Below are 27,590 nucleotides of genomic sequence, written 5' to 3' on the forward strand. Positions count from 1 at the left end.
TTTTGCAGTTTGATAAGGTTAAGGAGCTGGGCTGTTTCTGTAGAAGGTTATCTGTGAGGCACTGGGGTGCTGTGTTTCATGCAAAAAGGGGATTCTGCCTGGGCCCCCTTCTAAGAATGCTGCAGTCTGGTTGACCAAGACCAGACTATCTGGGAAGAGTCGAGGTTTCTGCACCTGAGGGTTGAAGCCTAAATTTATCCATTTCTTTTTTTTTTTTTTTTTTGTGGTTTTTGGGTCACACCCGGCAGTGCTCAGAGATTATTCCTGGCTCCAGGCTCAGAAATTGTTCCTGGCAGGCACGGGGGACCATATGGGACGCCGGGATTCGAACCGATGACCTCCTGCATGAAAGGCAAACGCCTTACCTCCATGCTATCTCTCCGGCCCCAAATTTATCCATTTCTAAGCCGGAGCCATAGCACAGCGGTAAGGTGTTTGCCTTGCATGCAGTCAACACCGGAAGGAACCCGGTTTGATTCCCGGCATCCTATATGGTCCCCTGAGCCTGCCAGGAGCGACTTCTGAGCACAGAGCCAGGAGTAACCCCTGAGTGCCGCCAGGAGTGACCCAAAAATTTAAAAAAAAAAAAAAAAAGTCCATTTCCAAAGAGCTCAGGATTTGCATCTCAAAAGAAAGTAGTCTCAGGGCTGGAGAGGTGGCTAGAGGTAAGGTGTCTGCCTTGCAAGCCCTAGCCAAGGAAGGACCTGCGGTTCAATCCCCTGGCGTCCCATATGGTCCCCCCAAGCCAGAGGCAATTTCTTTTGGTTTTTGGGTCACACCCGGCTGTGCTCAGGGGTTATTCCTGGCTCCATGCTCAGAAATTGCTCCTGGCAGGCACGGGGGACCATATGGGACGCCGGGAGAACTGATGACCTTCTGCATGAAAGGCAAACGCCTTACCTCCATGCTATCTCTCCGGCCCCCAGAGGCAATTTCTGAGCGCTTAGCCAGGAGTAACCCCTGAGCATCAAACGGGTGTGGCCCAAAAAACAAAACAAAACAAAAAGAAAAGGAAGTGGTCTCTAGGTCAGTTGGGATACTTAAGGTGCAAAATTCTTCTCAAGTTTTGTTATTTTTCAAAAAACTCATTAATTACTAGTCCTTTCCCCACCTAGCCTTGTGCAACAGCCCCTACTCCATGACTAGCTTCTGGGAACCCTCCCTTTCTTTAACATCCTTCAGTTAGGGATATAGTACAGCGGGTCAATACAACTGAATTCGGTCCCCATTATCTTCTGTAGGGCCCCCTGAGCTCACCAGGTGTATCCCCTGAGCATCGCCAGATGTGTTCTCCCTTCCCCCAAATCTTGAGCTGCAGGACTGGGGCCTGCAACAGACTTTATGGCTTTATGGGTTCGAAACTCTGGGTTCCAGCCAGCACTGCATGCATTTCCCCACCCCGCCGATGGAGCGGCCCCAGTTCAAGAGCCTAATAACCTCCCCACCATAAAACACTTTAGCATAAAAAATATTCCCCAACTCCTGGCAAAAAAACGTGGCACAAAGACACTCTTGGAGGACGTTTATGGATGGCACAGAGGCGCTGGGGACCCAGCTCTCGAAGATTTCCAGGGCACCATCTCCGAGGACTACTTAGTGGTTGGGGTATCGGGGCTCCCGATGTCTCGAGACTGGCACAGGCCCCAGCCAATGGGAGGCCCGGGTCAGGTCGCCCGGCGTCGGGGCATTAATCCCTCGCCCTGGGCATTGTAGGCAGGGCCCACAGCACAAGAGCGGCCTGGTCATTCCCGCAGCGCGCTCACCTGTCGGCCGTGCAGGCGCAGAGCGCCGGGCCGCCGGCTCCCACTGCACCCGCCCACCTGTCGGTCGCGCAGGCGCGGAACGTGCCGGCCGGCTCCCGCCGCTCACGCCCACCTGTCGGCCGCGCAGGCGCAGAGCGCGCCCGGCCGGCCCGCGCCCCGCGGCGCGCGCTCAGTGCGCAGGCGCGGCGGCCTCGGCGAGCGTGGAGTGCGGGCGGCGAGAAGATGGCGGCAGCGGGGGCAGCAGCGTGAGCAGCCGGGCTGTGCCGGGCTCGCCGCGACGGGCCGCCATGGCCCTCCGCAAGCCGCAGGTAGACGGAGGCTGCCGGGCGGGCAGGGCCAGGGTGGGGGCGCGGGGACACGCCGCCGGGACTAGGCCATGCGCTGCCCGCCCGGCTCCCGCCGCCGCGAGGTCGGCCAGGCGGGGACGGGACGCGGGGAGCCCCTCGGGCCTCTAGGCCGCCATCCAGGCCGGGGGCGCGCCCGCCGGCTCCCGGGTGGGGTCGGTGCTGCTGGGGAGAACCGGGGGGATGGCCTAGAGAGAACTAGGAGACTGGCCTGGAGAGAACTGGGGGGGGGGGCTGCCCTGGAATGAACTAGAGGACTGAGTTGGAGAGATCGAGGGAATCGGCTAGGAGAGAATTGGGGGGACTAGCCTGGGAGAACTGGGGGACTGGCCTAGAGAGAACTGAGGGGGGTACTAAGCTGGAGAGAACTGGGGGGACTGGCCTGGAGAGGACTGAGTTGGAGAGATCGAGGGGATCGGCTAGGAGATAATTGGGGGGACTAGGCTGGAGAGAACTGGGGGAGCTGGCCTGGGAAGATCTAGAGGACTGAGTTGGATAGCATTGGGGGGGGCCTTGCTTAGAGAGAACTGGGGGGGTACTAGGCTGGAGAGAACAAGGGGACTGGCTTGGATAGAATTGGGGGGACTGGCCTGGAGAGAACTGGGGGACTGGTCTAGAGAGAACTGAGGGGGTACTAAGCTGGAGAGAACTGGGGGGACTGGCCTGGAGAGAACTAGAGGACTGGCTTGGTGAGAATGGGAGTGGGGGTGTCTGGCCTGGGAGTAGAGCTGTGCAGGTATTTGGCCTGGGGAGACAAGTTCAGACTCCAGGCACCTTGCTAGGGAGGTAGAGGGCGGAGCCTAGTTGCAGGTTCCTGAGCCCACCCCGGCCTGACACCCTAGCCCAGGTGAGGAGTAAGTACCCCTCCTACCTGCCCCACTGCCGAAATTTGGTGGGAAAAAGTGGAGCTTCTCCTCCCTTCTTGCGCCCGCCCCCAGCCCCACATGAGCTGTTGGTGATCTTTGGAGAATGGGCCTAGTGCTCATCAGGGTGAAGTTGGATTCCCTAACACCTTTTCTTTAATTCTTTCACCTCCTTTCCCTCCCCCCTCATTAGATTTCCCAAGAAGCTGCAGTTCGGTGAAAATCTGTGTCGTATTTGAATTTGCAATAAAAGGTTCCCACTTGAACTTTGGGTTCACTTGTATAACTGCTTTTTCAAGTATTTTGCACGAAAGTGTTCTCCCCTTCTCCCCCTTTAGTATGGTTTACTTGCCGTTTTAGGATATTTTTTCCTTAAGAAATGTGTATTTGCCTTTTTCTCAACTTAAATATTAATGTTTAACAGTCGCTTTGTGCAGGTACAAGGTTCATTGTGAACTAATGTGTAATATAGTGATTTTGAAATGGAGAACACATGTTTAGGCATAATTTGCTGCCGCTATTATTATTATTATTATTATTTATTATTATTTTAAGTGACAGCCACAGTGGAAAATTGAGTGATATGTCAGTGGTGATCCCCAAAGGCAATTGTAATTTCACTTTCGTTCAACCTCCTAGTACTTGATATTATGGTATTACCTAGACACTAAAATAAATTACATAGACATTAAAATATTGGAGTGACAAAAACTAAATACAAATACTAGCTACCTTTTGGGTATAATATTTCATTTTATATTAAAGACATTCATTTAGGTTTTGGAGCCACACCCTGCGATGCTCAGGGGTTACTTCTGGCTCTGCGCTCAGAAATCACTCTGGCAAGCTTGCGGAACCTTTTGAGATTTTAGGAATTGAACCCAGGTCCATCCCAGGTCGGCCATGTGCAAGACAAACCTCTCCCCCCACCCCCGTGCCATGATCATAATATTTTAAAATGTGATTTAAATGCTCTTAAGCTCTAGCCTGGAGATACAAGCAAGGGAAACTTTTTCTTCCCAGATTTGTTTGTTTGTTTTGTTTTTGGGTCACACCCGGCCCTGCTCAAGGGTTACTCCTGGCTCTATGCTCAGAAATCCCTTCCTGGCAGGCTCAGGGACCATATGGGATGCGGGATTCGAACCACCATCCTTCAGCGTCTAAGGCAAATGCCCTACCACTGCACTATCTCTCCAGCCCCAGAGCGACTTCTGAGCATAGAGCCAGGAGTGACTCCTGAGTGCTGCTGGGTTTGACCGAAAACAAACAAACAAACAAAAAAAAACAATAGTAAGAAATATGTGATACTATTTCATGATTGGCCCTGTTGGGGTCCCCACTGAGCATTTCCACAGCTGCTATATTTGGTCCCTCTGTATTTGTTCTGGCTTAGTTCTGGGTCTGAACTTAGGAGTTTTGTTATTTTACTGCAACCATAAGACCATTTCTGTCCTGTCTCCCTTCACCCAGTTGATTGAAGGAGAGCCGAGCCCTGATGCAGGCACATTGTTATGGCTGGTGTTGATGGTTGACACCTACAGCTTAGAAGGTTCTGCTATGAAACTGGCCTATGAGGATTACAGGACTCAACACATGGGGATTCTGGAGATAACTCAGGGATGAGGCATGCACTTTGGGGTCCAGGGGCCCGGGGTCAGGTCTCTGACCACTCTAGGAGATTTTCCCAAGAAAATAGAAAGGTTGGGCCGGGTAGGTGGCGCTGGAGGTAAGGTGTCTGCCTTGCAAGCGCTAGCCAAGGAAGGACCGCGGTTCGATCCCCCGGCGTCCCATATGGTCCCCCCAAGCCAGGGGCGATTTCTGAGCACATAGCCAGGAGTAACCCCTGAGCGTCAAACGGGTGTGGCCCAAAAACCAAAAAAAAAAAAAATAGAAAGGGAACTTCGTGGGGTGCCCTCTGTCTGCGGTTTTGGGAGATATTGATTGGACCATTGCCCTGGAACCAAGGAGGAAAGGCACAGAGCAGCCCTTGCCAGCGGGTCCAGCTTGTGGGCATGGCTGGGTTGCACGATGAACTGACGGGAAACCCTGAAGTTGGAGGGGCTGTGTCTCTGGAGTGTCCATAGGGAGCCCACGTAGAGATGGTGGGGATTTATTCCAGCTGGGCCCTTCATCTGGAACCCCATGGCTTCTCTTCCTGTGCCCAACCTGGGGGTGACTTGTTGCTGGAACCCCCAAAGTGGTGCTCCCAAGTTTGACCCTGAGTGTGGAGTTTTTTTTTTGTTTTGTTTTTGTTTTTGGGCCACACCCGGTAACGCTCAGGGGTTACTCCTGGCTATGCGCTCAGAAGTCGCTCCTGGCTTGGGGGACCATATGGGACACCGGGGGATCGAACCACGGTCCGTCCAAGGCTAGCGCAGGCAAGGCAGGCACCTTACCTTTAGCGCCACCGCCCGGCCCCTTGAGTGTGGATTTTCTGGGATTCCCTTGGTGGCATGCGGCAGGGTTCCTGCTGTGCTGACCTCACGGTTCCTGGATGACAGCTGAGTTAGTGGGCACCCGTGTAGGGGACAGCTGGAGTAAATAAAGGGCTTCCCAGCCCCAGTTTGCCTTTGCAGCTGACTGAAATGGATCCTGTTCCGAAGAGGCTCTGGGGCCCCTCTTGGCTGGACACCTGTGCTGAAGTGACCAAGCCAGGCCAATGCACCCATCCTGAGTCCTTTTGGAGCTGCCAGGACAGACATTGGTGATGAGGCTGATGTTTCAGGAGCCTCACTAGGAAAGCTGGGCAGCAAAATGCTTACAAGGCTTATTTAAGTTTTTGTTTTGTGGTTGGTGGGTCACACCTGATAGAGTTTAGGACTTGTTCTGGCTCTGAGCTTTAGAGTCACTCCTGGTGGGCTTGAAGGAGCATATGGGGTGCTGGGAATTGAACCTGCAAAGATCCAACCTGCTCCAACACAGGGCTTAGCAGGTTTAAAGACAATTCCATGGCAAGCTGAGAGGATCATTCCCAGAGCATTGCTTAAATTGAGATTATAATTTCTACCTAAATGAGTTTCATCAAAGTGGATTTTTTTTGTTTGTTTGTTTGTTTTTGTTTTTGGACCATACACAGCAAGCAGGGTATAAGATCCTGGGAATTAAATCTTGGTCTGTCCCGGGTCAGCCACATGTAAGGCCCTACTGCTGTGCCATCTCTCCTGCCCTTATTTGAGTGGGGGGCCACATCTGGCAGTGTTCAGATGTTACTCGTGGCTCTGTGCTAAGAAATCACTCCAAGCAGGACCATAAGGGATACTGGGGATCAAACCCCTGCCCAGCCTGGCTGTTTTTTCCTTGAAAACAAATTCTGGACTCATAATTTCTTGGGGACTGGATCTGGGTTTTTTTTGGGGGGGGGTGTTTTGTTTTTGGTTTTTGGGTCACACCCAGTGATGCCACGGGGTTACTCCTAGCTCTGCTCAGAAATTGTCCTCTGCTCAGGGACATATGGGATGACAGGATGGAACCTGGATCACCTGCATGCAAGACAAATGCCTCTGCACTGTGCTATCACTTCAGCCCCTGGCATCTGGTTTTTCGATGTTAGGAAGCATTTCACCACTAATCTCTCACAGTCTGAGAAAAATCTGGAAGAGCTTGTTTTTGAGTTGCTGCCTCTGGGCAGGAGTCAGCAGCCATCTGCGGGGACACTGGCCTGGTGGGGGATGCTGCCATTTGTCATTCAGTGCCCCACAGAGCAGATGCTGATCTCCTGAGTCCATGTTTACTGCACTCTTTCTATAGAACGTTCTCTTGAAAGCTCCTGTCAGGTCAGTCTGGGGAGACTAGGAAAAAAGGTCAAAGTATTTGGAGGGTTAGAAACTGCAGGGGAGGCCCGGAGAGATAGCACAGCGGTGTTTGCCTTGCAAGCAGCCAATCCAGGACCAAAGGTGGTTGGTTCGAATCCCGGTGTCCCATATGGTCCCCCGTGCCTGCCAGGGGTGATTTCTGAGCAGACAGCCAGGAGTAACCCCTGAGCACCGCCGGGTGTGTCCCAAAAACAAACAAACAAAAAAAAAAAAAAAGAAACTGCAGGGGAGTTTGTTGTTGTGTTTGTTTATTCATTTTGTGGTTCTCAGGTGACCCCTGGCTCTGTGTTCAGGGATCCTTCCTGGCACTGCTGGGAGGGGGAACCCTATAGGAATCCTGGGATTGAACCCAGGTTGGCTGTTGTCCTATGACTCAATTTCCCTCCCCTCGATGGTTTTTTCTTTTTTCTTTTTTTTTTTTATTTTTCGGGCCACACCCGTTTGATGCTTGGGGATTGCCCCTGGCTTGGGGGGACCATATGGGATGCCGGGGGATCGAACCGTGGTCTTTTCCTTGGCTAGCGCTTGCAAGGCAGACACCTTACCTCTAGCGCCACCTCGTCGGCCCCTCCCCTCAATGTTTTAAGTGATAGTGTTTCTGCTGACTGCCAAGTTTTGCTGGCTGTGGGCTTTCTGGTGGGTATAGATTTGCTCAGGTGCAAGGAACATGGGCAGGCACCTGCAGGGTGGGGGTAGGGCCGTGTCAGAGCCACTTGGATCTCAGTGCTCAGTTTACTATTATCCCCCTTCCATGGGGAGGGATGAGGAAGGTGACCCTGAAGGCTGTGATGTGGCTTTGATGAACCTGGGACTCACCACTAGATCAATGCCTTTTCTGCTTTCTCTGAGAGACTGAAAAGGCAGGTGCTTCCTGCCCTTTTCCTGGACCTGCTTCTCTGTCCCTGGACTGGCTGGGGAGTGGAAGTCAGAGCCATTCTTAGGGCAGAGACCAACCCTCAGGACCCTGGTACTCCACTTGATCATGGGTTCTTGGCTTGGTGTGCCAGGCCTCCATGCTTATGCTCCTCGCTACCCTGAGAGCTCAGTTGTTCACTCAGCCTAGGTGTTTTTATCAGTTCTGTTTATAGGACCACTCCTGGCCATGCCCAGGGGTTACTGCACGGTGGTTCTGCACTCAGGAACCTCTCCTGGTGGACTCAGAGGATGGGCCCTTGGTTAGTACATGCCTGCAGTGAAGTGTCTTACCTGCTGCACACACTCTATCCCCTCAGTCCTAGTTTTGTTTAAGAAATTTTGGGGCCGGAGCGGTGGCGCAAGCGATAGGGTGTTTGCCTTGCACGTGTTAACCTAGGACGGACTGCGGTTTGATTCCCCAGCGTCCCATATGGTCCCCCAAGCCAGAAGCAATTTCTGAGCGCATAGCCAGGAGAAACCCCTGAGCATCATCAGGTGTGGCCCAAAAAGCAAAAATAAATAATTTTGTTTTGGTTTTGGGGCTGGAGCATTAGCATAGCAGTAGGGTGTTTGCCTTGCACATGGCCAGCCTGAGACCAACCTGGGTTCTATCTCTGGCATCTCATGATCCTCCAAGCCTACCAGAAGCGATTTCTTGTTTTTTTTTTTGTTGTTGTTGTTTTTTGTTTTTTGGGCCACACCCGGCATTGCTCAGGGGTTACTCCTGGCTGTCTGCTCAGAAATAGCTCCTGGCAGGCACAGGGGACCATATGGGACACCGGGATTCGAACCAACCACCTTTGGTCCTGCATCGGCTGCTTGCAAGGCAAACACCGCTGTGCTATCTCTCCGGGCCCCCAGAAGCGATTTCTTAGCACAGAGCTAGGAGTAACCCCTGGGTATAGTCCCAAACACCCTGCCCCCCCAATTTTTTTGGCTTTGCTTTTGGCTCACATCTAGTGATGATCAGGGGTTACTCCTGATGGGCTTGGGTGATCCAGTGGGATCCAGTAGATTGAACTTACATTGGTCACATGGAAGGCAAGGCCCTACCCACGGGTACTACATTTCTGGGCCTGCTATTAAATTTTTTTTTTTTTTTTTTTTTTTTTTTGGTTTTTGGGCCACACCCGGTAACGCTCAGGGGTTACTCCTGGCTATATGCTCAGAAGTTGCTCCTGGCTTGGGGAACCATATGGGACACCGGGGGATCGAACTGCGGTCCGTCCAAGGCCAGCGCAGGCAAGGCAGGCACCTTACCTTTAGCGCCACCGCCCGGCCCCTACTAAATTTTTGTTTATATTTGGGCCATACTCAGCAGCACTCAGAGTCACTCCGGGTTCTGCACTCAGAAATTACTCCTGACAGGCTTATCCCTTTGGGGATCAAACCAGATTGGCTGTGTGCAAGGCAATTGCTCTCCCCGCTGTGCTATCATCATTCCGGCCCCTATTAAAATTTCTTATCTTGGGGCCCGGAGAGATAGCACAGCGGCGTTTGCCTTGCAAGCAGCCGATCCAGGACCAAAGGTGGTTGGTTCGAATCCCGGTGTCCCATATGGTCGTCCCCTGTGCCTGCCAGGAGCTGTTTCTGAGCAGACAGCCAGGAGTAACCCCTGAGCGCCGCGGGGTGTGGCCCAAAAACCAAAAAACAAAAAACAACAAAAAAAAAAAAAAAAAACAAGAAATCGCTTCTGGTTTTTGGGCCACACCCGGCGGCGCTCAGGGGTTACTCCTGGCTGTCTGCTCAGAAACAGCTCCTGGCAGGCACAGGGGACGACCATATGGGACACCGGGATTCGAACCAACCACCTTTGGTCCTGGATCGGCTGCTTGCAAGGCAAACGCCGCTGTGCTATCTCTCCGGGCCCAAATTTTTTTTTTTTTTTCTTATCTTAGTTTTTGGGCCAAACCTTTTGCCTCAGATCTGTATGACTGCCGGCATGCAACCACTCTTTAGGCTATTTCTGTGAAACAGCCACTTCTTGTGTTTAGGATTGACTCTCGCTCTGTGTGTGGGATCATTCCTGATGGTGTTCAGGGGTCCTGTATGGTGCCAGTGATTCAGCTGGGTAGACTGCATGCAAGGCAACTACTGTAATTAACCCCTGTGCTGTTGCTTCAGCCCTGATTTTATTATTTTTTTATCTTTGTTTTGGGGCCATACCTGATACTCAAGGCTTACTGCTGACTCTGCATTCAGGGGATGGCTATGTCTATACAGATGCCGAGGATCGAGGTTAGGGAAAAGCCTTTTCTTCGGGGATGGAGGTTGGGGCTTCCATGTGAAAAGCTGGGCTCCCTCCCGTTGTGAAACCACCCACCACCACCACCACCCCACCCCACCCCGTGTGCCCAGGGCTTTCAGATTGGCTCCACCTGCCCCAGAACTCGCTCACCTGAGCGGGATTAGTGCTATCAATTCGCTGACGAGTTGGCTGGCTTTCATACTCAGACAGCTTTGCCCACGGTGGGCAGCTCAGGCTTGGCCCCAGGAGGAACACAGTGCATGTGCTGGTTCTCTGCCTATTTCTGCCCTGTCTCCAGCCCATCACTGTTTGCTGAGTTCTGCTGGGTGCCGACCTGGCTCTGCCATTCTTGCCCCAGGACCCTAAGCTCTGGGGCTCTTCCCAGCTGAGTGGGTGCGGGCGCAGCCAGTGAGTGACTCAGCAGGTCTGGAAGGGAAGGGCTGGCGGCAGTGGGCCAGGGCAACACTGCATGCTGCTGTGGAACCCGTGACTCCAAGTCACCCTGTGGGCCAGCATAGGCGCACGTAGTCTACCCCTACCTCTGTTTTAGGCTGCAACAGGAGTGTCCGTGCATAGAGCATACATTCACCCCGTAAACCACCTCCCAGCCTTCGATATATTTTTGTTTTGAGTTGGAATCAGCATTGCTGATAGCGCCCCTGGGGAGCATTTGTAGCAACCCAGGGTGGGAAGGGCAGTCCTCTGCAGTTGAGAGGTGTTTTGTATTTGTGCAGCGAAAGAAGGCAGATTTGGGGGCCTGGAGCCATAGCACACCACGGGAAGGGCACCAGCATTGAGTATGGCTGGCCGAATTAGATCCTGAGCACTGCCAGGTGTTGCTACCCCCAAAAAAGACAGATTTTTAGGGAGGTGCTGAAAGATTTCTCTCCCCCACTTCCCCTGAAAAGGAGCCTATGGAGTATGAAGATGATGAGTCCAGGCAGTTCTCAGGGCCCATGGCAGTTGGGCAATGTTGGCCAACCTGACCCCCACACATGTCCAGGTGGGGTTCACAGCCTGCTACATGAGACCCTGAAAGCATATGACAACTGTCCCCACAGTGGGGTGCTTTCTCTGGCCTTTCAGTCCAGGCACCTCATTGACACTGTTGACACTTGCTTAGCCACTAGCAGCGTAAGGGGCTTCGGGGTCCACATTCTTTGACCCACCAGTTAGGGGGTCTGTGATTGGAGGCCCAGTGGCCTCTCATTCGTGTTTCCCTCTGGGGGTTTGGTTTAGAAAGGACCCATCTGAAAGGAAAATGGGGCAAGTAGGGTGTTCACCTTGCTTACACCTAGGTTCAGGACTCGGTACCACAGATGGGGCCCTGAGCACAGCCAGGTGCATTCCCCAAACTAAACAAACAAACAAAAGGTTGGTCAGGGGCCAGAGCAATAGCACAGTGGTAGGGTGTTTGCCTTGCACGTTGCCTATCCAAGATGGATGGTGGTTTGAATCCAGGCGTCCCATATGGTCCCTCAAGCCAGGAGCGATTTCTGAGTTCATAGCCAGGGGTAACCCCTGAGTGTCACCAGATGTGGCCCCCCAAAATAAATAAAAGATCAGTCACTTAGCAAAGGGGCATGTTTTTCTGATCTTGTGTCCTCTGTTTTGCCCTTAGTTTCCAGCATTTATCGGGACTTTCCCTAAGCCCCCAGACTCCCTGACTCCCCTCTGGCCCCACCCGGATATGAACAGCTATCTCACCTCCTGACCTGACCTGTTCTCCTTCCTTCCTTCCTATCCTTGCTCAGATCAGTGCCAATGCCACTGTGGTGGGTATAAAACGTGGAGTCTTGAACTTCCCCCAGATAACATGGGCAGAATTTGGCATTTATCAGCTTGGTTCCCTTGATAACAGCTTTTCCGTATAGGCGCTTCCTATCTAATGAACGGAGGCCCTTCTGTGCCTCTATCAAGCATAGCAAGTTAAAGTTTAATGTGCCTGACCTGGAGGCACGAGCTGGGGTGGGGCCCAGTGGAGATGCCCTTGGTCTGCTTGGTTTTGTCTTGTGGGGGTGGGGAGTACGCAGAGGTGCTGAGGTTACTCCTAGAGGTGCTAGGGGGTTGTACCAGTGCCAGGATTGACCTGGGCTCTTCAGGAACGTGTGGCCATCCCCTTAGAAGTCCTTGTCAGTCTGGGCCAGTCAGAATCCAAGACAGGAGCCTGGAGCAGAGGGCTCTGCGGGGTTATCCGTTCCCTGCCCTGGCGTGACTCGCTCAGCGAGTAAAGGAGCCTGTGGCCGAAACACCAGTGTCCCTGGGTCTGTCTGGGTCTATTCGAGTAATCCCTAGGGAGGTGTTCTGAGTCCCCAACAAGTGTCCTGGTGCCTCAGATCACTTCTGACTCTGCTCCTTCTCTGGGCACTGTTCACATGGTTCAAGCATGTTTGTCGTGTTTGTAGGGTGCTCAAGCCCTGAGAGATGGGTGGGTGAGTGCTGGCCCGGCTGGTCCAGTCCCAGAGAGCGCAGGTTCTGCTGGGGAAAATCTCCCCCTGCCCCCCCCCCCCCCATTACTTGGTTAGGACCTGTTGCTTATTCCCTCAGCCCTTAGAGCAAAGGATCCATGACTCTACCTGGGCCGGGAGGCATATTTATGGCCCTGCTCCTACTTGTGGAGGTTTCTGCTGGTGTCTGGGTGCCCTGCAGTGCCTGGATAGGCCCAGGGCCTCCCCCAGCCCTCTGACCTATTTTCCTCCCCTGTCTTTGACCTGGGAGCACCAGGGTTACCTGCACTCTCACACTCATTCTCATGCGGTGCCAGCCACAAACTGATGCTTGAGATTCTGAGGAACAAGGGGGGTCATGGCTAGGCTTTTGCCTGTCAGAGAAGTTTTTTGGATGTTATTCTCAGGCACTTTTCAGAGAATGTCAGCACATTTACAAACCACTCGTGGCATCCTCAGTATTTAGTTCATCTTCTGAATCGCCCACTGCCTCCCCTTGCACCTGCCTATCAGCGGCTTTTCTTGTGTGAAGGCCTGGGAGCTGACACCGGTGCGCTGCTGGAGGCTCCCGGGTCCCTCTGTGCTGTGTTTGCCACTGGCACCTCTCTGTGCTATGTGATGTGACTCTTGTTTCTATTTTCCAGTACATTTTTGGAGATTTTAGCCCAGATGAATTCAATCAGTTCTTTGTGACTCCTCGTTCTTCAGTTGAGGTAAGACCTTCCTTGGGACTGTGTATAGACGTTATTGTTTGTTTCCATTATGGGGGTCTAGATTTGTGTGTTTTTTTTGTGTTTTTTTTTGGTGAATTCTGATTTCCAGAGAAGCAAGGACTTAAGAGAAATTCTGGGGGCCGGGAAGGTGACACTAGGTGTCTGCCTTGCAAGTGCTAGCCAAGGAAGGACCGCAGTTCGATTCCCCCGGCGTCCCATAGGGTCCCCCCAAGCCAGGGGCGATTTCTGAGCGCATAGCCAGGAGTAACCCCTGAGCATCAAATGGATGTGGCCCAAAAACCAAAAAAAAAAAAAAAAAAGAAATTCTGGAGCCCACCAACCAGATGTGACCCAGTATTTATAAATAGCAAAACATTAATTAGCAAGACGCTGGGCATCCCAGTGTATCTCTCCTCCCACCCAGTGTATCTCCCCTCCCACCTCAGGGGCCCAAAGTGTTCTGCTGAGGTGGTGGAGACGGGTAGGGAGCACCTCTTATTGGGGGTGACACTAACAGGTAGAAGGTACATTGTCATGTTACGTGGGGCCTAAAGTGCTGCCCACAGAAATGGATTCATGCTACATTGAAGCTCACAGTTCATTAGTTTATCTGTTCTTAGTTTGTTTTAATTGCTACATAGCATCTATTCATCATACTATACTATTTATTCCCCGTGTTTTAATTGGTTTTCCTTTTTTTGGGGTCCCCTCTTTTGGGGCTGCTTCTGGCTTCTAAGAATTGCCTCCACCTCATGCTGCAGACAGGACATTAGAAACACTTAACTTTGTCTTCTCAGGGCTGGAGCTAAAGTACTGCAGGGAGAATGTTGACCTTGCATGTAGTGGGCCCAGGTTCGAGCCCCAGCATCCTATTAGGTCCCCCAGCCTGTCATGAGTAAAAGAAAAAGGAAACCTTTGTCTCCTACAGTTCTGCAACTGTTCAGGCCTCAGCGCCTCAGGCCAGCTCCTCTATTGTGGCCCCAGGCTCCATACTTGGTGACAAAGTTTCCTGTTGACAATTGATGCACTGAACTGGAGACATGGTAAGGGAGAGTCATGCCTTTTATGGTGCCACAAAGGCTTTGAACTTCCCTCTGGTTACCTGAGTCATGACTGATGCCTGTTTGTGCTCAGAGCACCTGATGTGGAACCCAGGATTAAGCCACCAATGCACATACATGTTCTGTGTGTCCCAGAGCCTGGGTCCAAACCTGGGCTGAGAGTAACTGGAAGCCTCAACCTCACCAATCTGGAATAGAGGGTTGTTGATCCGATGGATACCATCAGTAAATTGTCATTCTAATTTGCAGCTTCCAGATGGAGAGCATGTAGGTTTCTCATGATGGTCCAAAGTGTTTTCTGCTTCCCTGAATTAATCTGATCCATATATCTTGTCCCATTTATTTTTTCCATTTTATTTATTTTTAGGTTTTGGGTCACCACCTGGCAGCGCTCAGGGGTTACTCCTGGCTCTATGCTCAGAAATCGCCCCTGGTAGGCACAGTGGACCATATAGGATGCCGGGATTCGAACCACCATCCTTCAGCATGAAAGACAAATGCCTTACCTCCATGCTATCTCTCCGGCCCCATCCATTTATGTATTTATTTATTTTTGTTTTTTGGGCCACACCTGTTTGATGCTCAGGGGTTACTCCTGGCTAAGCGCTCAGAAATTGCCCCTGGCTTGGGGGTACCCTATGGGACGCCGGGGGGATCAAACCGCGGTCCATCCTTGGCTAGCAATTGCAAGGCAAACACCTTACCTCTAGCACCACCTTGCTGGGGGCCCCCCACTTTTGTGTGTGTGTGTGTGTGTGTGTGTGTGTGTGTGTGTGTGTGTGTGTGTGTGTGTGTGTGTGTGTGTGTGGTTTTTGGGTCACACCCGGCAGTGCTCAGGGGTTATTCCTGGCTCCAGGCTCAGTATTGCTCCTTGCAGGCACGGGGGACCATATGGGACACTGGGATTCGAACCAATGACCTCCTGCATGAAAGACCTTACCTCCACTCTCTGTAGGTCAGTCCTTGTGTGGAGTGCAGGCAGAGCAGCATTGGTCTAATCCGGCCCCTTAACCCCAGACATAGGTCCAGCTGTGCCGCTGAAAATCTCTGTCCACCTCTGCCTCTGTTCTTTCCTGTGAGGAAGGGTCCAGTGAGTACTCAACAAGGGTCTTTGGTGGTTTTTTTTTGTTTTTGGTTTTTGGGCCACACCCGGTGACGCTCAGGGGTTACTCCTGGCTATGAGACACCAGGGGATCGAACCTAGGTCCGTCCTAGGCTAGCGCAGTCAAGGCAGGCACCTTACCTCTAGCGCCACCACGCCGGCCCCTGGGGTCTTTGGTTTTAATTGGTTCTGGGCCAGTACTCCTGGCTCTGCACTCAGGGGACCCTGTCAGATGCCAGAGATTGAACTTGGGTCAGCCGTATGCGGGGCCAATGCCTTCCCTGCTGTTTTCTTGCCCTGTCCATGGATGTTTTTCTTGTAGAAAGTGCTGAGCCTGCTTGTGCACATTTATATTCTTGCTCTTCTCCTTCCTGGCCCTGGACACGCCTTGCGGGGCTTGTGTCACCCAGCAGCTGTGACCTGCATGGGGGCTCACAGTTGCTGCTTAGTGGTCCCAAGGGGGCCTCTGGACTCTCACGCCTCGATACTGCTCGATCCCGTGCTGGTGTTGGGAAATGCTGGGGGTAGGAGTGCTCTTTGTCCTGCTGAGTTGGTGGAGGTTTCTGTTGGAGGAGCAGTGAGGGACTGGAGTCTCCCACATTCTTTTTTCTGCTGGAACTTGATCGAGCACAGGCTGAGGGGCTCATTGGGCCACTGGTATCTCCAGCTGATTCAGCTGGTTCAGTCCCATCCTCAGCAGCTCTGCAGTTCTACCCAGACCTGTTGGGAACATCAGAACAAGTGTGTCAGAGCAAACTGCTCAAGAGACACACCCACAGCCTGAAATAAAGGTGAATCACAGCTGAAATCCACCACTTTGCTATCAAGTCTGCTTGGTCGCCACCAGAGGGCACCCACACTGTACCCAGCCACAGCCATACCATGCGGGCCAGCTGTTGGAAGGCCTGGGGCAGCCTTTGATGGGCCTGTACCTCCTGCCATGACCTAGTTTCGCCTGTGGTTCTGTCTCCCAGTCTAATTGATGTGGGGGGAGCAAGCTTACCTAGCTGTTTGGTGCTGACCTGGTATCTGCTGCTGGAGTTGACCAAGAGAGGGATGAAGAAGAATCAGCTGAGGAAAACAGCCCTTCTAGAATCAGGATGGGCAGAGCCCTGTGGCTGCTGGGTGGTAGGGTAGCCAATTCTCTAGCCCCCACTGATCTCTCCCACCATCGGGAGCGCCTGTCTCAGTCCCAGCGTGACCGATGGCTCTAGTTCTGACGAACTCCCAAGGCCCTCACTTGCCCTTTCAGAGAGGCCAGGTGCTTGGCCTTTTGTTCTTTCTTCAAATCAGTATGAGCTATGAGAGCTGTCACTGGTGGTGCTCTTAAGATCATTTCCAGAGCCTTCCCTGATCATAGGTGCCTGTTGAGAAGCGGCACTGTAGTAAGCTTGGATCTTTGCAGCAATGTGTCCTCTTAGGAGCCTTTGCCAGCCTGCCCTCTGCCCAGGTGGCAGTAATGCTGTGCAAGAAGGGAATTCAGGTCAGGAGTTGAGTCAGGTGTTGCCAGAATGGATGTGTGTCTAGGCCTTGTGGTTTCCCCAAGTAAAGCTTATTTTCTGCCTCCTCCTACAGCTTCCTCCGTTCAATGGGATGGTCCTGACGTCGAATGAACAGCCTGAGGGTGAGCTGGGATTGGGGGCTAGGCTGCATTGGGTGGTGGGGGTGCCACTTACTAAGGCCAGAGCAGCTTGAGGCTGGTCTCAGTAGCCCAAATCCTGGCTTACTTTCCCAGATTGACCTTCTCTGGGTCTGGCGGTTCTGCAGACCTGTCAAGGGCAGGTAGACCTGCAGTGTCAGACTTGCCTCGTTAGCATCATGGAATCCAGGCCTCTGACATGCAGAACATCACCCAGCCCACGGGCCAGAGCTCAGACTAAAGTTGAAGCTGCTGGGGCAACCCTGGTCCCCCCCAGTCCTCTGTGTCCCCTGCATTCCTAACCGCTGTGAATGTTCATGAAAATCTTCCTGGTCCTTCCCAGGAAGCTCCCTCCTAGGACGTTTGCAAGAGAATTGGTCTTCCCATTTAGCTGGCCATTTTGATTTATAGTGTTGGCTTTTTGTTTGTGTTTGTTAGTTTTGGGGCCACATCTGGTGGTACTCAAGGGTTACTCCTGGCTCTATGCTCAGAAATTGCTCCTGACAGGCTCAGGGGACAATCTAGGATACCGGAGATCAAACATGGGTCTGTCCCAGGTCCGCCGTGTGTATGACAAATGCTCTACTGTGGTGCTATCACTCCGGCCCCTGATTTGTAGTGTTGGGATCAAGCCTGGGCATCCTTTGCCCCAGAGATGGCTTGATCTTCCTAGCACCACATGGTCCCTGGCTGCGCCACTGTGCAGATGTGCGTGTGTACATGTTGAAGCGCAGGTGTGAATGTGCAATTGTGTGTGCCTTTTAATTTGGGGGGCTATATGTAGAAGCACCTGTGGATGGGCCACTCCTGACTCACCTGCGTCTTGTTTGGGGGCTCTAGGCTCCCCAGCCTATTGCTCTACTTGAGTCACACCCCAGCCTAACTTCTTTGTTTTAAAAATAAGGTTGCCCAATACTGTCTCTTATCACGGTGTGCGGTGACCTCCTGAGGCCCGTTCAGTTCTTCCCGGGGACTGTACTGTGTTGTGTTGTGTTGTGTTGTGTGGGACTTCGTGTTTTTTACTTCTGGATGCTGATTTGGTGCCAGGAGTTGCCACAGATGGAGTTTCAAGGCCCTTCAGTGCTTGATGCCAGGACAGGGTCTCCCAGCCCCCAAGCTCAATTTTGTGCTCTAGCACCAAGGAGCAGGCTAGTACTATTTTGATTTTATTCTTTTTGTTTTTGTTTTGTTTTGTTTTGTTTTGGGGCCACACTTGGTGGTGCTCAGGGGTTACACCTGGCTCTGCACTGAGAAATCATTCTGGCAGGCTCAGGGGACCATGTGGGATGCCAGGTATCGAACCCGGGTTCATCCCTGGTCGGCCATATGCAAGCAATGCCCTACCGCTTTGCTATCTCTCTAGCCCCTTGATTTGATTCTTTTCCCCTGTAAAATGCTGTCCTTCTGAAAGCCTTGCTCCTGTGAGTGCTGGTAGGCTTTTGCTGTTCAGACCCCCAGTTCCACCTGTACTTGGTGATCCTCTCCCTGAATAAAGCACTCAGCACACATGGAGGTTGCAACCTCATTGATGGGAAAAGGTCTTTGAGGGTTCAGTGTTGAAGATGAGATGTTAGACTGACCGTGAGCACTTTGTTGGGACTAACGGTGTGTCCCCTCCACCTTCTTGCTCAGGCCCAGAGTCCCTGGAGTTCCAGAGAATCGAGTTCGGCGTCACTGAGGTCATGGTCCACAAGGCTACTTCGCCACCAGCCCCAGGCTGCAGTGTCTCAAGTACCCTGAACCCCCGGGCCCCTGAGTTCATTCTGAGTTGCACAAATTCCAGAACAAGCCCCGGTGACGGAGACAGAGACACAAACTCCAGCCCTGTGGACCGCCGGGACCCCGACCCTGATGCAGCCCTGGACAGCACCTGCCCTGGAGAGAACGAAAGCGGGCTGGACCCGAGGGAGCAGAGGAAGAAGCAGCCCCCTGGCTACTACAGCTACTTGAAGGATGGGGCTGAGGGTGCTGCCCTACCAGAAGCACTAGTCAACGGTCACACTGGCCATGCCAGTCCTACCACCCCAGATGGCCTTGGCCCCGATGTTGCTGAGTCAGCGGCAGACTTGACCCCGTCACCAGCCTCCAGGACTTGTAATAGCCCTCAGGACTCTTCAGACTTGGGCAGCAATGCCCAGGGATCAGGTGGCTCTTTGCCTGGAGCCCTGGAGGGCAGGACTGCAAGGCGGCCCGAGGCCTGTCCCGGGATCGCCCTGGAACCCTCCTGCCCCTCCTCAGAAGCTGAGGCCAGTGGCCCAGCTGGGGCTCAGACTGCTGAGAGCCTGGCACTTGCCAATGGACGAATACTTGAATCCCCCAGCATGGGCCTGGCAGCCAATGGCTTGGACCCCCACCCTGTGGGGGCCATGGACGCGGAGCCCGCCAGTGCCTCCTCTGCCGTTGACTTGCTCGGCCCTGTAGCGGGCTCCGTGCCCGGTGGCCCCCCTAAGTCGTGGGCTAGTCTCTTCCACAGCGCCAAGTCCCCCTCTACTGCCCTACCCGGAGCCTCTGTGGACACCCCATGCTCCCTTCCTGCCACACCTTCTGTGGTCTCTGAGAAGCCAGTGGAGGTCAAGGAAGGGCTGGTTCCTGTCTCCGAGGACCCTGTAGCCCTAGAGATGGCAGGTCAGTTCTGGGGCCAGAGGTCATGGTGGCGTGTCTGGGGGGCAAGGGGGCTGCTGCCTTCCCTATGCTCTGTGCACCTCTTCCTACTTCCTTCTCTTCTGGAGGGTTTCTTCGTAATGAGTATTTGGGATTGAGTGAATAGATTATGTTCTGTCTAGACCCCCAAGGTAGGATGTGAAGTGCTTGACCCAGGGCTCGTGTCTGTTTCAGACTTGGCTCCTGGTGGGCTCCATCCTATTTAACTTGGGAACCTAACAGGAGGAAGGGCACGGGAAGTGCAGGTGGCCAGTCTAGGCACGAGGTTTCATGCAACAGTCTTTTTTTTTCTTTCTTTTTTTTTTTTTTATGCAACAGTCTTTCCACTCCTGATCCAATAGCTGAGTTAGAATCAGCTCTTGTCGGCTCGTGATGACTGGTGGCAGGTTCTGGGCACGTACCATGTGGTGTAAGAACCAGTGTTGGGAATGTATTGCATGTGGCAATACAATACCCCAAATTTCATTCAGAGGGCCAAGCCTAGGTTAGTGGAGAGGGCACTTGGCTTGTACATGGCTGACTCCTGTTTGATCCTTGCACTCTGTGGTTCCCAACACCCTCAAGACTCCCAGCGAGTACAAATAGAAACAGTTCTCATGTAAAATGCTCTTTAGAAGTGAGTATTTTAGGGGGCAGGAGAGAGTACTTGCCTTGCACACAACCAATCTGGGTTCAATCCTGGGCATCAAGCACTACCAAAACTGAACTCTGAACAGCTGGATGTAGCCCCCAAAACAAAATTTAAATGAGCAATTTTTCCATTTAGAAGGCACATTTCTGACGCCAGAGAGATAGCATGGAGGTAAGGTGTTTGCCTTCCGTGCAGAAGGTTGCTGGTTCGCATCCTGGCATCCCATATGGACCCCTGAGCACTGCTGGTTGTGACCCTCCAAAAAAGAAGGCACATTTCTTTGACCACTTTTGGTGTCTGAGTCCTCTTTTTTGGGGGGGGGGGTCACACCTGGCAGCGCTCGGGTTACTCCTGGCTCTGCGCTCAGAAATCACAGGCATGGGAGACCATATGGGATGCCAGGATTCGAACCACCGCCCCTCTGGAAGCAAGGCAAATGCCCTACCTCCATGCTATCCTCTGTGCGCCCCCCCCCCCCCAGGTCCTTTTTAACTTGGGCTACAAACAAGAGAGAAAGGCTAAGGTGCTCTCCCTGCAAGGCGGAATGCCACGTCCCATTCTCTGGCACAGCACAGGTACACTGCCTGTTGCCCCAGCCCTGTGGGTAGATTTTAGTTGGTGAGAAAATCTGGAGCACAAGTTATTTAACATCAAATGCTTTGCTCCGGGGATGAGGTTTTGGCTACTTACAACAGCCAACCCGCTCTGGCCTCTGATGTGACTAACAGGATCTGCTTTGGAAATGGAGCTTCCTGTACAGGCTGCTAAGGTTCATCTGAGAGGTATGGGGTGGGCTTCCCCCTTAGGGTGCAGAGGGCACAGAGGCCAGGTAGGGCCCCTCCTGGGTTTGTGAATGGAGAACCAGTCACAGCCTCTGCCCTCCATACTGTGATCAGCGAGCAGCTACTTGGCTCCCCAGTGCCCTGCAGTGCCCAGTCAGGGCCTGCCTGGAACACCCGGGAATACTTTTGAGCAGAAAGACGATGGCATGGTTGGCAGAGAGGGAATGTGATGGTGGCTGTGCCGGCCAGAGCCAAGCCACCTGCCTGGGGTGCCATTGTATTCTCTCATCCCAGATATCATGTGAACTTGCTCATGCCCAGGAGGAGCAGGACTCAGCACCCCCAGCAGTGGAGCTCTGTGGTCCATGTAGCATGTTATTGGGTGCTGGAGACTGGGCTCAGAAGTGGAGCTGCGGTGTTCCTGCCCGCCCATGCTTAGGAAAGGGCTTGACACTGTGCCCTCAGCAGGGGGTGGCCATAGGTATCATCAGCTAGTGAGAGGAGGCTGTGTGCATCTGTGTCTCTATGTGCGTCTGTATCTGTCCTTGAGTGAGCTTGTGCTGTTCCATGCATTGGGACACACGTCACTGTGTCCATTTAGCAGCACCCTAGAGCTGAGCGCACCATCTCCTCCTGCAGAACAAGAAGTAATGGGTGAGATGCCACCCCTCAGCCCACAGCATCCCAGAGCAGCCTGACCTCTCCACAGCTCTGCTCCTTCCTTTAGCCACCCAGCTCAGCCTGGCTATGTGAAGACTCAGCTTGTGTTTGTTTGTTTTGGGTTTGGGACCCATACTGATAGGACAATGTCCTCCTGCTTTGTGCTGAGGAGCGGCCCCTGAATGTGCTCAGGGACCCAAGCAGAGTTTTCTGTGTGCCAGACAAGTGCCTCACTTGAACCCTCTATCCCCAAAGCCTGATGGTGTTTATCCATGTGTATCCTGAGATTAACAAGGGCCTCAGTGGCCTGGAGCATTGACTTGGCGGCCTGCAGGAAGCCTGGCTGGGTTTTATCAATGGAACTGTGTTGTGTTGTGCCTCAAGCTCTGAACTGGGAGTAGTTGTGAGGACTGCACAATGAGACTCAAAGACCAAGCTGAGGGGCCGGAGAGATAGCACAGCAGTAGAGCATTTGCCTTGCACACAGCAGATCCAGGATGGACTGTAGTGTGAATCCCTGCATACCATATGGTCCCTCGAGCCTGCCAGGAGTAATCCCTGACCGCTGTCAAGTGCAACCCAAAACCAAAACAAAAGAAAGAAATGTCATTGAGGGGCTGGAGAGATAGGACAGTGATAGGGTGTTTGCCTTGCAAGCAGCCGATCAAGGACGAATGGTGGTTTGAATCCCAACATCCTATATGGTCCCCAGAGCCTGCCAGGAGTAGCTCCTGAGCATTGCCAGGTGTCACTCAAAAGCAAACAAGTGGGCCCGGAGAGATAGCACAGCGGCGTTTGCCTTGCAAGCAGCTAGCTGATCCAGGACCAAAGGTGGTTGGTTCGAATCCCAGTGTCCCATATGGTCCCCTGGGTGTGTTTCTGGAGCTCCAATAGTGGGTGCATCCTTGGGGGCTAGAGTCGTAGCGCAAGTGGTACGGCATTTTCCTTGCATGTGCTAAACTAGGACAGAGGTTTGATCCCCTGGTGTCCCATAAGGTCCCCCCAGCCAGGAGCGATTTCTAAGCACATAGCCAGGAATAACCCCTAAGCGTCACTGGGTGTGGCCCAAAAAGCAAAAGAAAAATTGTAGGTGTCCCTGGCAGGCCTTGTGTCATGAAGCTGCTCTGATGGCATCTGGGACAGACCTGGAGCCATTTCTGTGCAGCCTCCCCACCCGGCTATGAGCACTGTGGGCAGAGCCATAGCCAAGGCCACACTAGTGTGTCACTTTGGGGCTTCTCCTGCCTCTCTGTCTTGGAGATGGACTGAGGAGCAGGGAGGGACATAGACGTGGACTGGCCATCCTGGCCCTATGCAGGCCCTTGTGCCTCAGACTCGGTCCTTATTCTAATCCCTGCTCGGCCACTCCCTGCAGAGCTGCTGGAGTGCGTGAATCTGGTGCACAAGCCTGTGTCACTGCAGCCGCGTGGCCTCATCAACAGAGGGAACTGGTGCTACATCAACGCCGTATCCTTGGCTGCCCCAGGTTGGGGTCATTAATAACTGACCATCAGGCTGGAGGAGGGTCCTTTGGTGGGGCTTACTCAGGCCAGCAGGCGAGTCTGTTGGTTTCCTTTACGCTTCCCACCGGCCTCAGACGCTACAGGCCCTGGTCGCCTGCCCTCCCATGTACCACTTGATGAAGTCCATCCCGCTCTACTCCAAAGTCCAGCGGCCCTGCACATCCACGCCCATGATCGACAGCTTGTGAGTAGGCCCCCTGGGGCAGGTGGGCAGTTAGGTCCTGCACTTCACTTCTCCACAGAAAGCGAAAGTAGGCTGGGGACTGGTGTCCCGTCTGGTCATGGGATGGACTCTGATCCCAAGCCAGTATTGCCCAGAAGTCCTCTCTGTAACAAGGCTGGGGGCTCTAGAACCCACCAAGTGTTTCTCTCCTGCATCTAGCGTCCGGCTGATGAATGAGTTCACGAATATGCCGGTACCCCCGAAACCCAGGCAGGGTGAGTCCCGAGCAGTCCCAGGGGCTTGGCCTGGTGGGGCTGGGAAGTGGCATCTGCGTCTTGCTCCAGGTGTGACTCTGCACCTTTTTCCTTTTCCCGCAGTTCTCGGGGACAGGGTCATGAGGGAAATCCGCCCTGGAGCCGCCTTCGAGCCTACCTACATCTACCGCCTCCTCACCCTCATTGAGTCCAGCCTGTCGGAAAAGGTGTGGCACAAGTGCCAAGTCTGCCATTCCCCTGCTTCCCTTAGCTCAGAAGGCAGGGCTGGCCCGGCACCTTCCTGCAACAGGCCAGGCCTGGGGACCTGTTCTACCCGAGAGTATTGAGAAAACCCTCTTTGGGCTATAAAGGGGCACAGAGCTCAGTGCTTAGAATGAAGCAGCTGTCGGGGCCGGAGAGATAGCATGGAGGTAAGGGTTTGCCTTTCATGCAGTAGGTCATCAGTTCGAATCTCGGCATCACATATGGTCCCCCATGCCTGCCAGGAGCATTTTCTGAGCATGGAGCCAGGAGTATCCCCTGAGCACTGCCGGGAGTGACCCAAAAACCACAAAAAAAAAAAAAAAAAAGGCAAAACAGAATGAAGCAGCTGTCCAGGACGGCCATGGGCAATTACCAGCATTTATCACCTGCAGAGGTGGCACCGGGAGGTCTGGGACAGAGCGTGCTTGCTGGGTGGTCCAGGCACAGTCTGGCCCTTGGGGCCTGTCAAGGACTTTCCTGGGTACTGCATCGGGCAGGACCACCCCAACCAAATAAGGCCTGTGTTTGGGCACCTCCCTGCAAGGCATACTGGCTACTGGAGGGTGCCGGTGTTTGCAGGCCTAGGCCTGGACAGCTGGAATTGGGGAGACTGCTCCCACATGCCGTCTGCCTCCTCCTTTGCCAGTGGCCCCTTCTCACCAAGGAGAAGGGTGGTGTGTGTGTGTGTGTGTGTGTGTGTGTGTGTGTGTGTGTGTGTGTGTGTGGGCTGGGCTGAGGTAGCTGACATCCCTGTGATTCCTGCAGGGTCGGCAGGAAGATGCTGAGGAATACCTGGGCTTCATCCTCAACGGGCTTCACGAGGAGATGCTGGCACTGAAGGGGCTGCTTACTCCCGACAGCCAAAGTAGGTCAAGAGTGTCAGGGAGGCCTTTTGAGGGCAGGACCCCACAGGGAAACCCTGACCACCCTTCTCAGTGCCCAGTTGACTTAACACCCCTTCCTACCATGTCACTATCTGTGTGTGCACAAACACACAAAGTTCACACTCAATCACTCATACTGCCCCTCCCCCAAATGATCCACATGAAGCCAAAGGGCTGTTCCATTCACCCCTAAATCGGGCCTGAGCAGCTGCTCCAACAATGGCCAATCTTGGGGCGGGTTGCTTGTCTGCTGGTCCCAAAGGTCCATCCCTCAGCTTTGAGCCAACTGTCTGCTTTCCAGAACTCCCTGTTTCCAACGGACCCATGAGTCAAGCGGTGAACAGAGAGGAGTTGGAGGAGCCGGGCGAGGGCAGTGAGGACGAATGGGAGCAAGTGGGGCCCCGAAACAAGACGGCGGTCACCCGGCAGGCGCACTTCGTGCAGACCCCCATCACCGGCATTTTCGGGGGCCATATCAGGTCTCCACTTTTCTGGAGTAATTAGCATTTGCCCCTTTTCAGGCCTTGTTGGGTGCGGCAGGGAGGAGCAGGATCTCAGACATAACATGACACTCCCGGGAAGACAACTGGCAGGGGCCAGGTGGGGTCCACAGATGCCGCCTCGCTGCTTCAGTTCCAGCAGCTCCTCATGCCCTCTCGAGCCCCTAAGCTACTGCAGCACATGTAGAGCTCCTTCGGGCCACCTAAGTGGGCACGGGGCGTCTAGCCTCCCCATCCCTGACAAGAGGCAGGAGCACCGCAAAGAGGAAAGTGGGCTGTGGTGGCAGGGGTGGGTGGGCTGTGTGCCTGTGCATTGAGCACTGCCACCTCATGGCGCCTGATAGCATCCCTGCTTACACAGGTCAGTAGTTTACCAGCAGAGCTCCAAGGACTCAGCCACTCTGCAGCCCTTCTTCACCCTGCAGCTGGACATCCAGTCCGACAAGATCCACACAGTGCAGGACGCACTGGAAAGTCTGGTGGCGAGGGAGTCTGTCCAGGGCTACACCACCAAGAGCAAGCAGGAGGTGAGCACCTACCACTATGTGGCACTGAGGACTCTGAGATCATGGCTGCGGACCTAGTGTGCAGGCTGGTCAGGGCACACGGACGCTTTGGCAGGATGTCGTGGCACCTCCCTCACCTTCATGGCAACTGTCCCTAGTTAGGGGCCACAGGGGATGGAACCGTGGGGCAGGGATGGGCCTGCACTAAGCCCAGGAGGAGAGAACAGCCCACTATGCTTAGCTCTGTCCTTAAGGCTCAGGCTCTGGGGCACTGCCGCCTTAGGAGAAATGCAGCAGCCCCAGCACTGTGGCAGACTAGCAGTGAAGGAATCTTTGGGTACAGGCCAATGAGCTGTGGTGCTGACTTGCAGGTGGAGGTGAGCCGCAGGGTGACTCTTGAGAAGTTGCCCCCAGTCCTGGTGCTGCACCTGAAGCGCTTCGTGTATGAGAAGACAGGAGGCTGTCAGAAGCTCGTGAAGAATATTGACTACCCCGTGGACCTGGAGATCAGCAGGGGTGAGTGAGAGCTGCGGGCACATCTGTTGCTCTTGACATGGTCCACAGTGGTTGGGGCTTTGTCATCCCCTCTCCTCCGGGTGCACTGGGCTACATCTTTGCCAGCCTGGGGGAATCCCGTGTGTGCTCTAGGGCATGTGTCTGCTCAGGCTGCTGCAGGGACACCCCTACAGCATCTTGGTCTGTTGGGGGATCTATATCCCGGTTTTGGCACATTCACCAGAAGCGTCTTGTTGCAGGCACACGGCTTTTCTCACTGCCGTGCCCATGTGGTGGTTCCCCTCGAGTTTGTGTGTTGTCTCTGTAGCGCCCATAATAGGGCTTGATGTTCTGGGGTACCAGCACATCAAAGTCCAGTACAGTTTTGTGTGCTGAAGAGCGCCATGTAGGGTGTACAGCACACTCTCCTTGGCACTGGCTTCTGAGTTTTACTTGTCCACCTTCACTTTTCCAGAACTGCTGTCTCCAGGGGTCAAAAATAAGAACCTCAAAAGCCACCGGACCTACCGGTTGTTTGCAGGTGAGCACCACCTTTCTGGGACTGTTACCTATTTCTGAGACGAGCAGGCTACATACTGGACAGGAAGGGACTCCTGCAGCCTGTCTATCTGTTCTGATTTTGGTGTCTGAAATTTGACCCCCTGTTCCCTTGTGTGAGGTGGGGTGCTGTTAGGTCAGGGTTGTATCTGTTGGTATGGCCAGCCCTTGGAGATGGGGTCTGGCCTGTGCCCAGCTGCAGGGCTCTTACAGAAAGGGTTTGTTGTAATCCTGGGGTTTTTATTTTGTGAACAATTGTTTCCTGTTCAAGCATCATTAGGAGCAAAGGGAGATTTGGGGCTGTAGCTCACCGTGTCCTGGGCAGGACTGGGGTGCGGTTCCGAGCATTTGGACCCACTTCCCCAGGGGCTGCCTGCTCACACTACTGTGGCTTCTATCACAGTGGTCTACCACCATGGCAGCAGCGCCACCGGCGGCCACTACACCACCGACGTCTTCCAGATTGGCCTCAGCGGCTGGCTCCGCATCGATGACCAGACAGTGCGGGTGGTGAGCCAGTGCCAGGTGGTGAAGGCAGCCGCAGGCCGCACCGCCTACCTCCTCTACTACCGCCGTGTGGACCTCCTCTAGGCATTGCGCAGCCACCACAACTTGGCAGCAAATCACTTGATTGAAGCAGACCCGAAGCACCATTTCCAAAAATGATGCTGATTTCCGAGTGCGACGGGGACTCGCAGCGGCACCAGGCTCACTGCTCAAAGGAGAATCCAGCACCAGCAACACTTGTAAATTTGTGAAAAATGAATTTTATCTTTCCTGGAGAATAATTTTTTTTAATCCA

General features: G+C 53.6%; 1 protein-coding gene across 1 annotated transcript; it reads left to right on the plus strand.

The window, feature by feature from the left end:
* The first annotated feature begins 1,957 nt into the window (after nucleotides 1–1,957).
* Nucleotides 1,958–27,590, plus strand: USP10 (ubiquitin specific peptidase 10). The gene is made up of 14 exons (XM_049786730.1): nucleotides 1,958–2,071; nucleotides 13,037–13,105; nucleotides 16,844–16,892; nucleotides 18,540–19,532; nucleotides 23,017–23,108; nucleotides 23,239–23,348; nucleotides 23,547–23,602; nucleotides 23,705–23,808; nucleotides 24,611–24,710; nucleotides 25,031–25,208; nucleotides 25,591–25,756; nucleotides 26,107–26,251; nucleotides 26,706–26,771; nucleotides 27,192–27,590. Exons 1-14 carry the CDS (start codon nucleotides 2,051–2,053, stop codon nucleotides 27,377–27,379), a joined length of 2,337 nt encoding a protein of 778 aa, XP_049642687.1. The 5' UTR covers nucleotides 1,958–2,050; the 3' UTR covers nucleotides 27,380–27,590.

Source organism: Suncus etruscus, chromosome 14 (genome assembly GCF_024139225.1).
Source record: "Suncus etruscus isolate mSunEtr1 chromosome 14, mSunEtr1.pri.cur, whole genome shotgun sequence".
In the NCBI taxonomy this organism is placed as follows: domain Eukaryota; kingdom Metazoa; phylum Chordata; class Mammalia; order Eulipotyphla; family Soricidae; genus Suncus; species Suncus etruscus.

Excerpts from the sequence above, each read along its gene's own strand:
- USP10 (XM_049786730.1), top strand. The coding sequence starts at position 2,051 with ATGGCCCTCCGCAAGCCGCAG. Across the intron at positions 23,109-23,238 it reads ACTGGTGCTACATCAACGCC|ACGCTACAGGCCCTGGTCGC; the intron begins GTATCCTTGGCT and ends CACCGGCCTCAG. Across the intron at positions 25,209-25,590 it reads ATTTTCGGGGGCCATATCAG|GTCAGTAGTTTACCAGCAGA; the intron begins GTCTCCACTTTT and ends CTGCTTACACAG.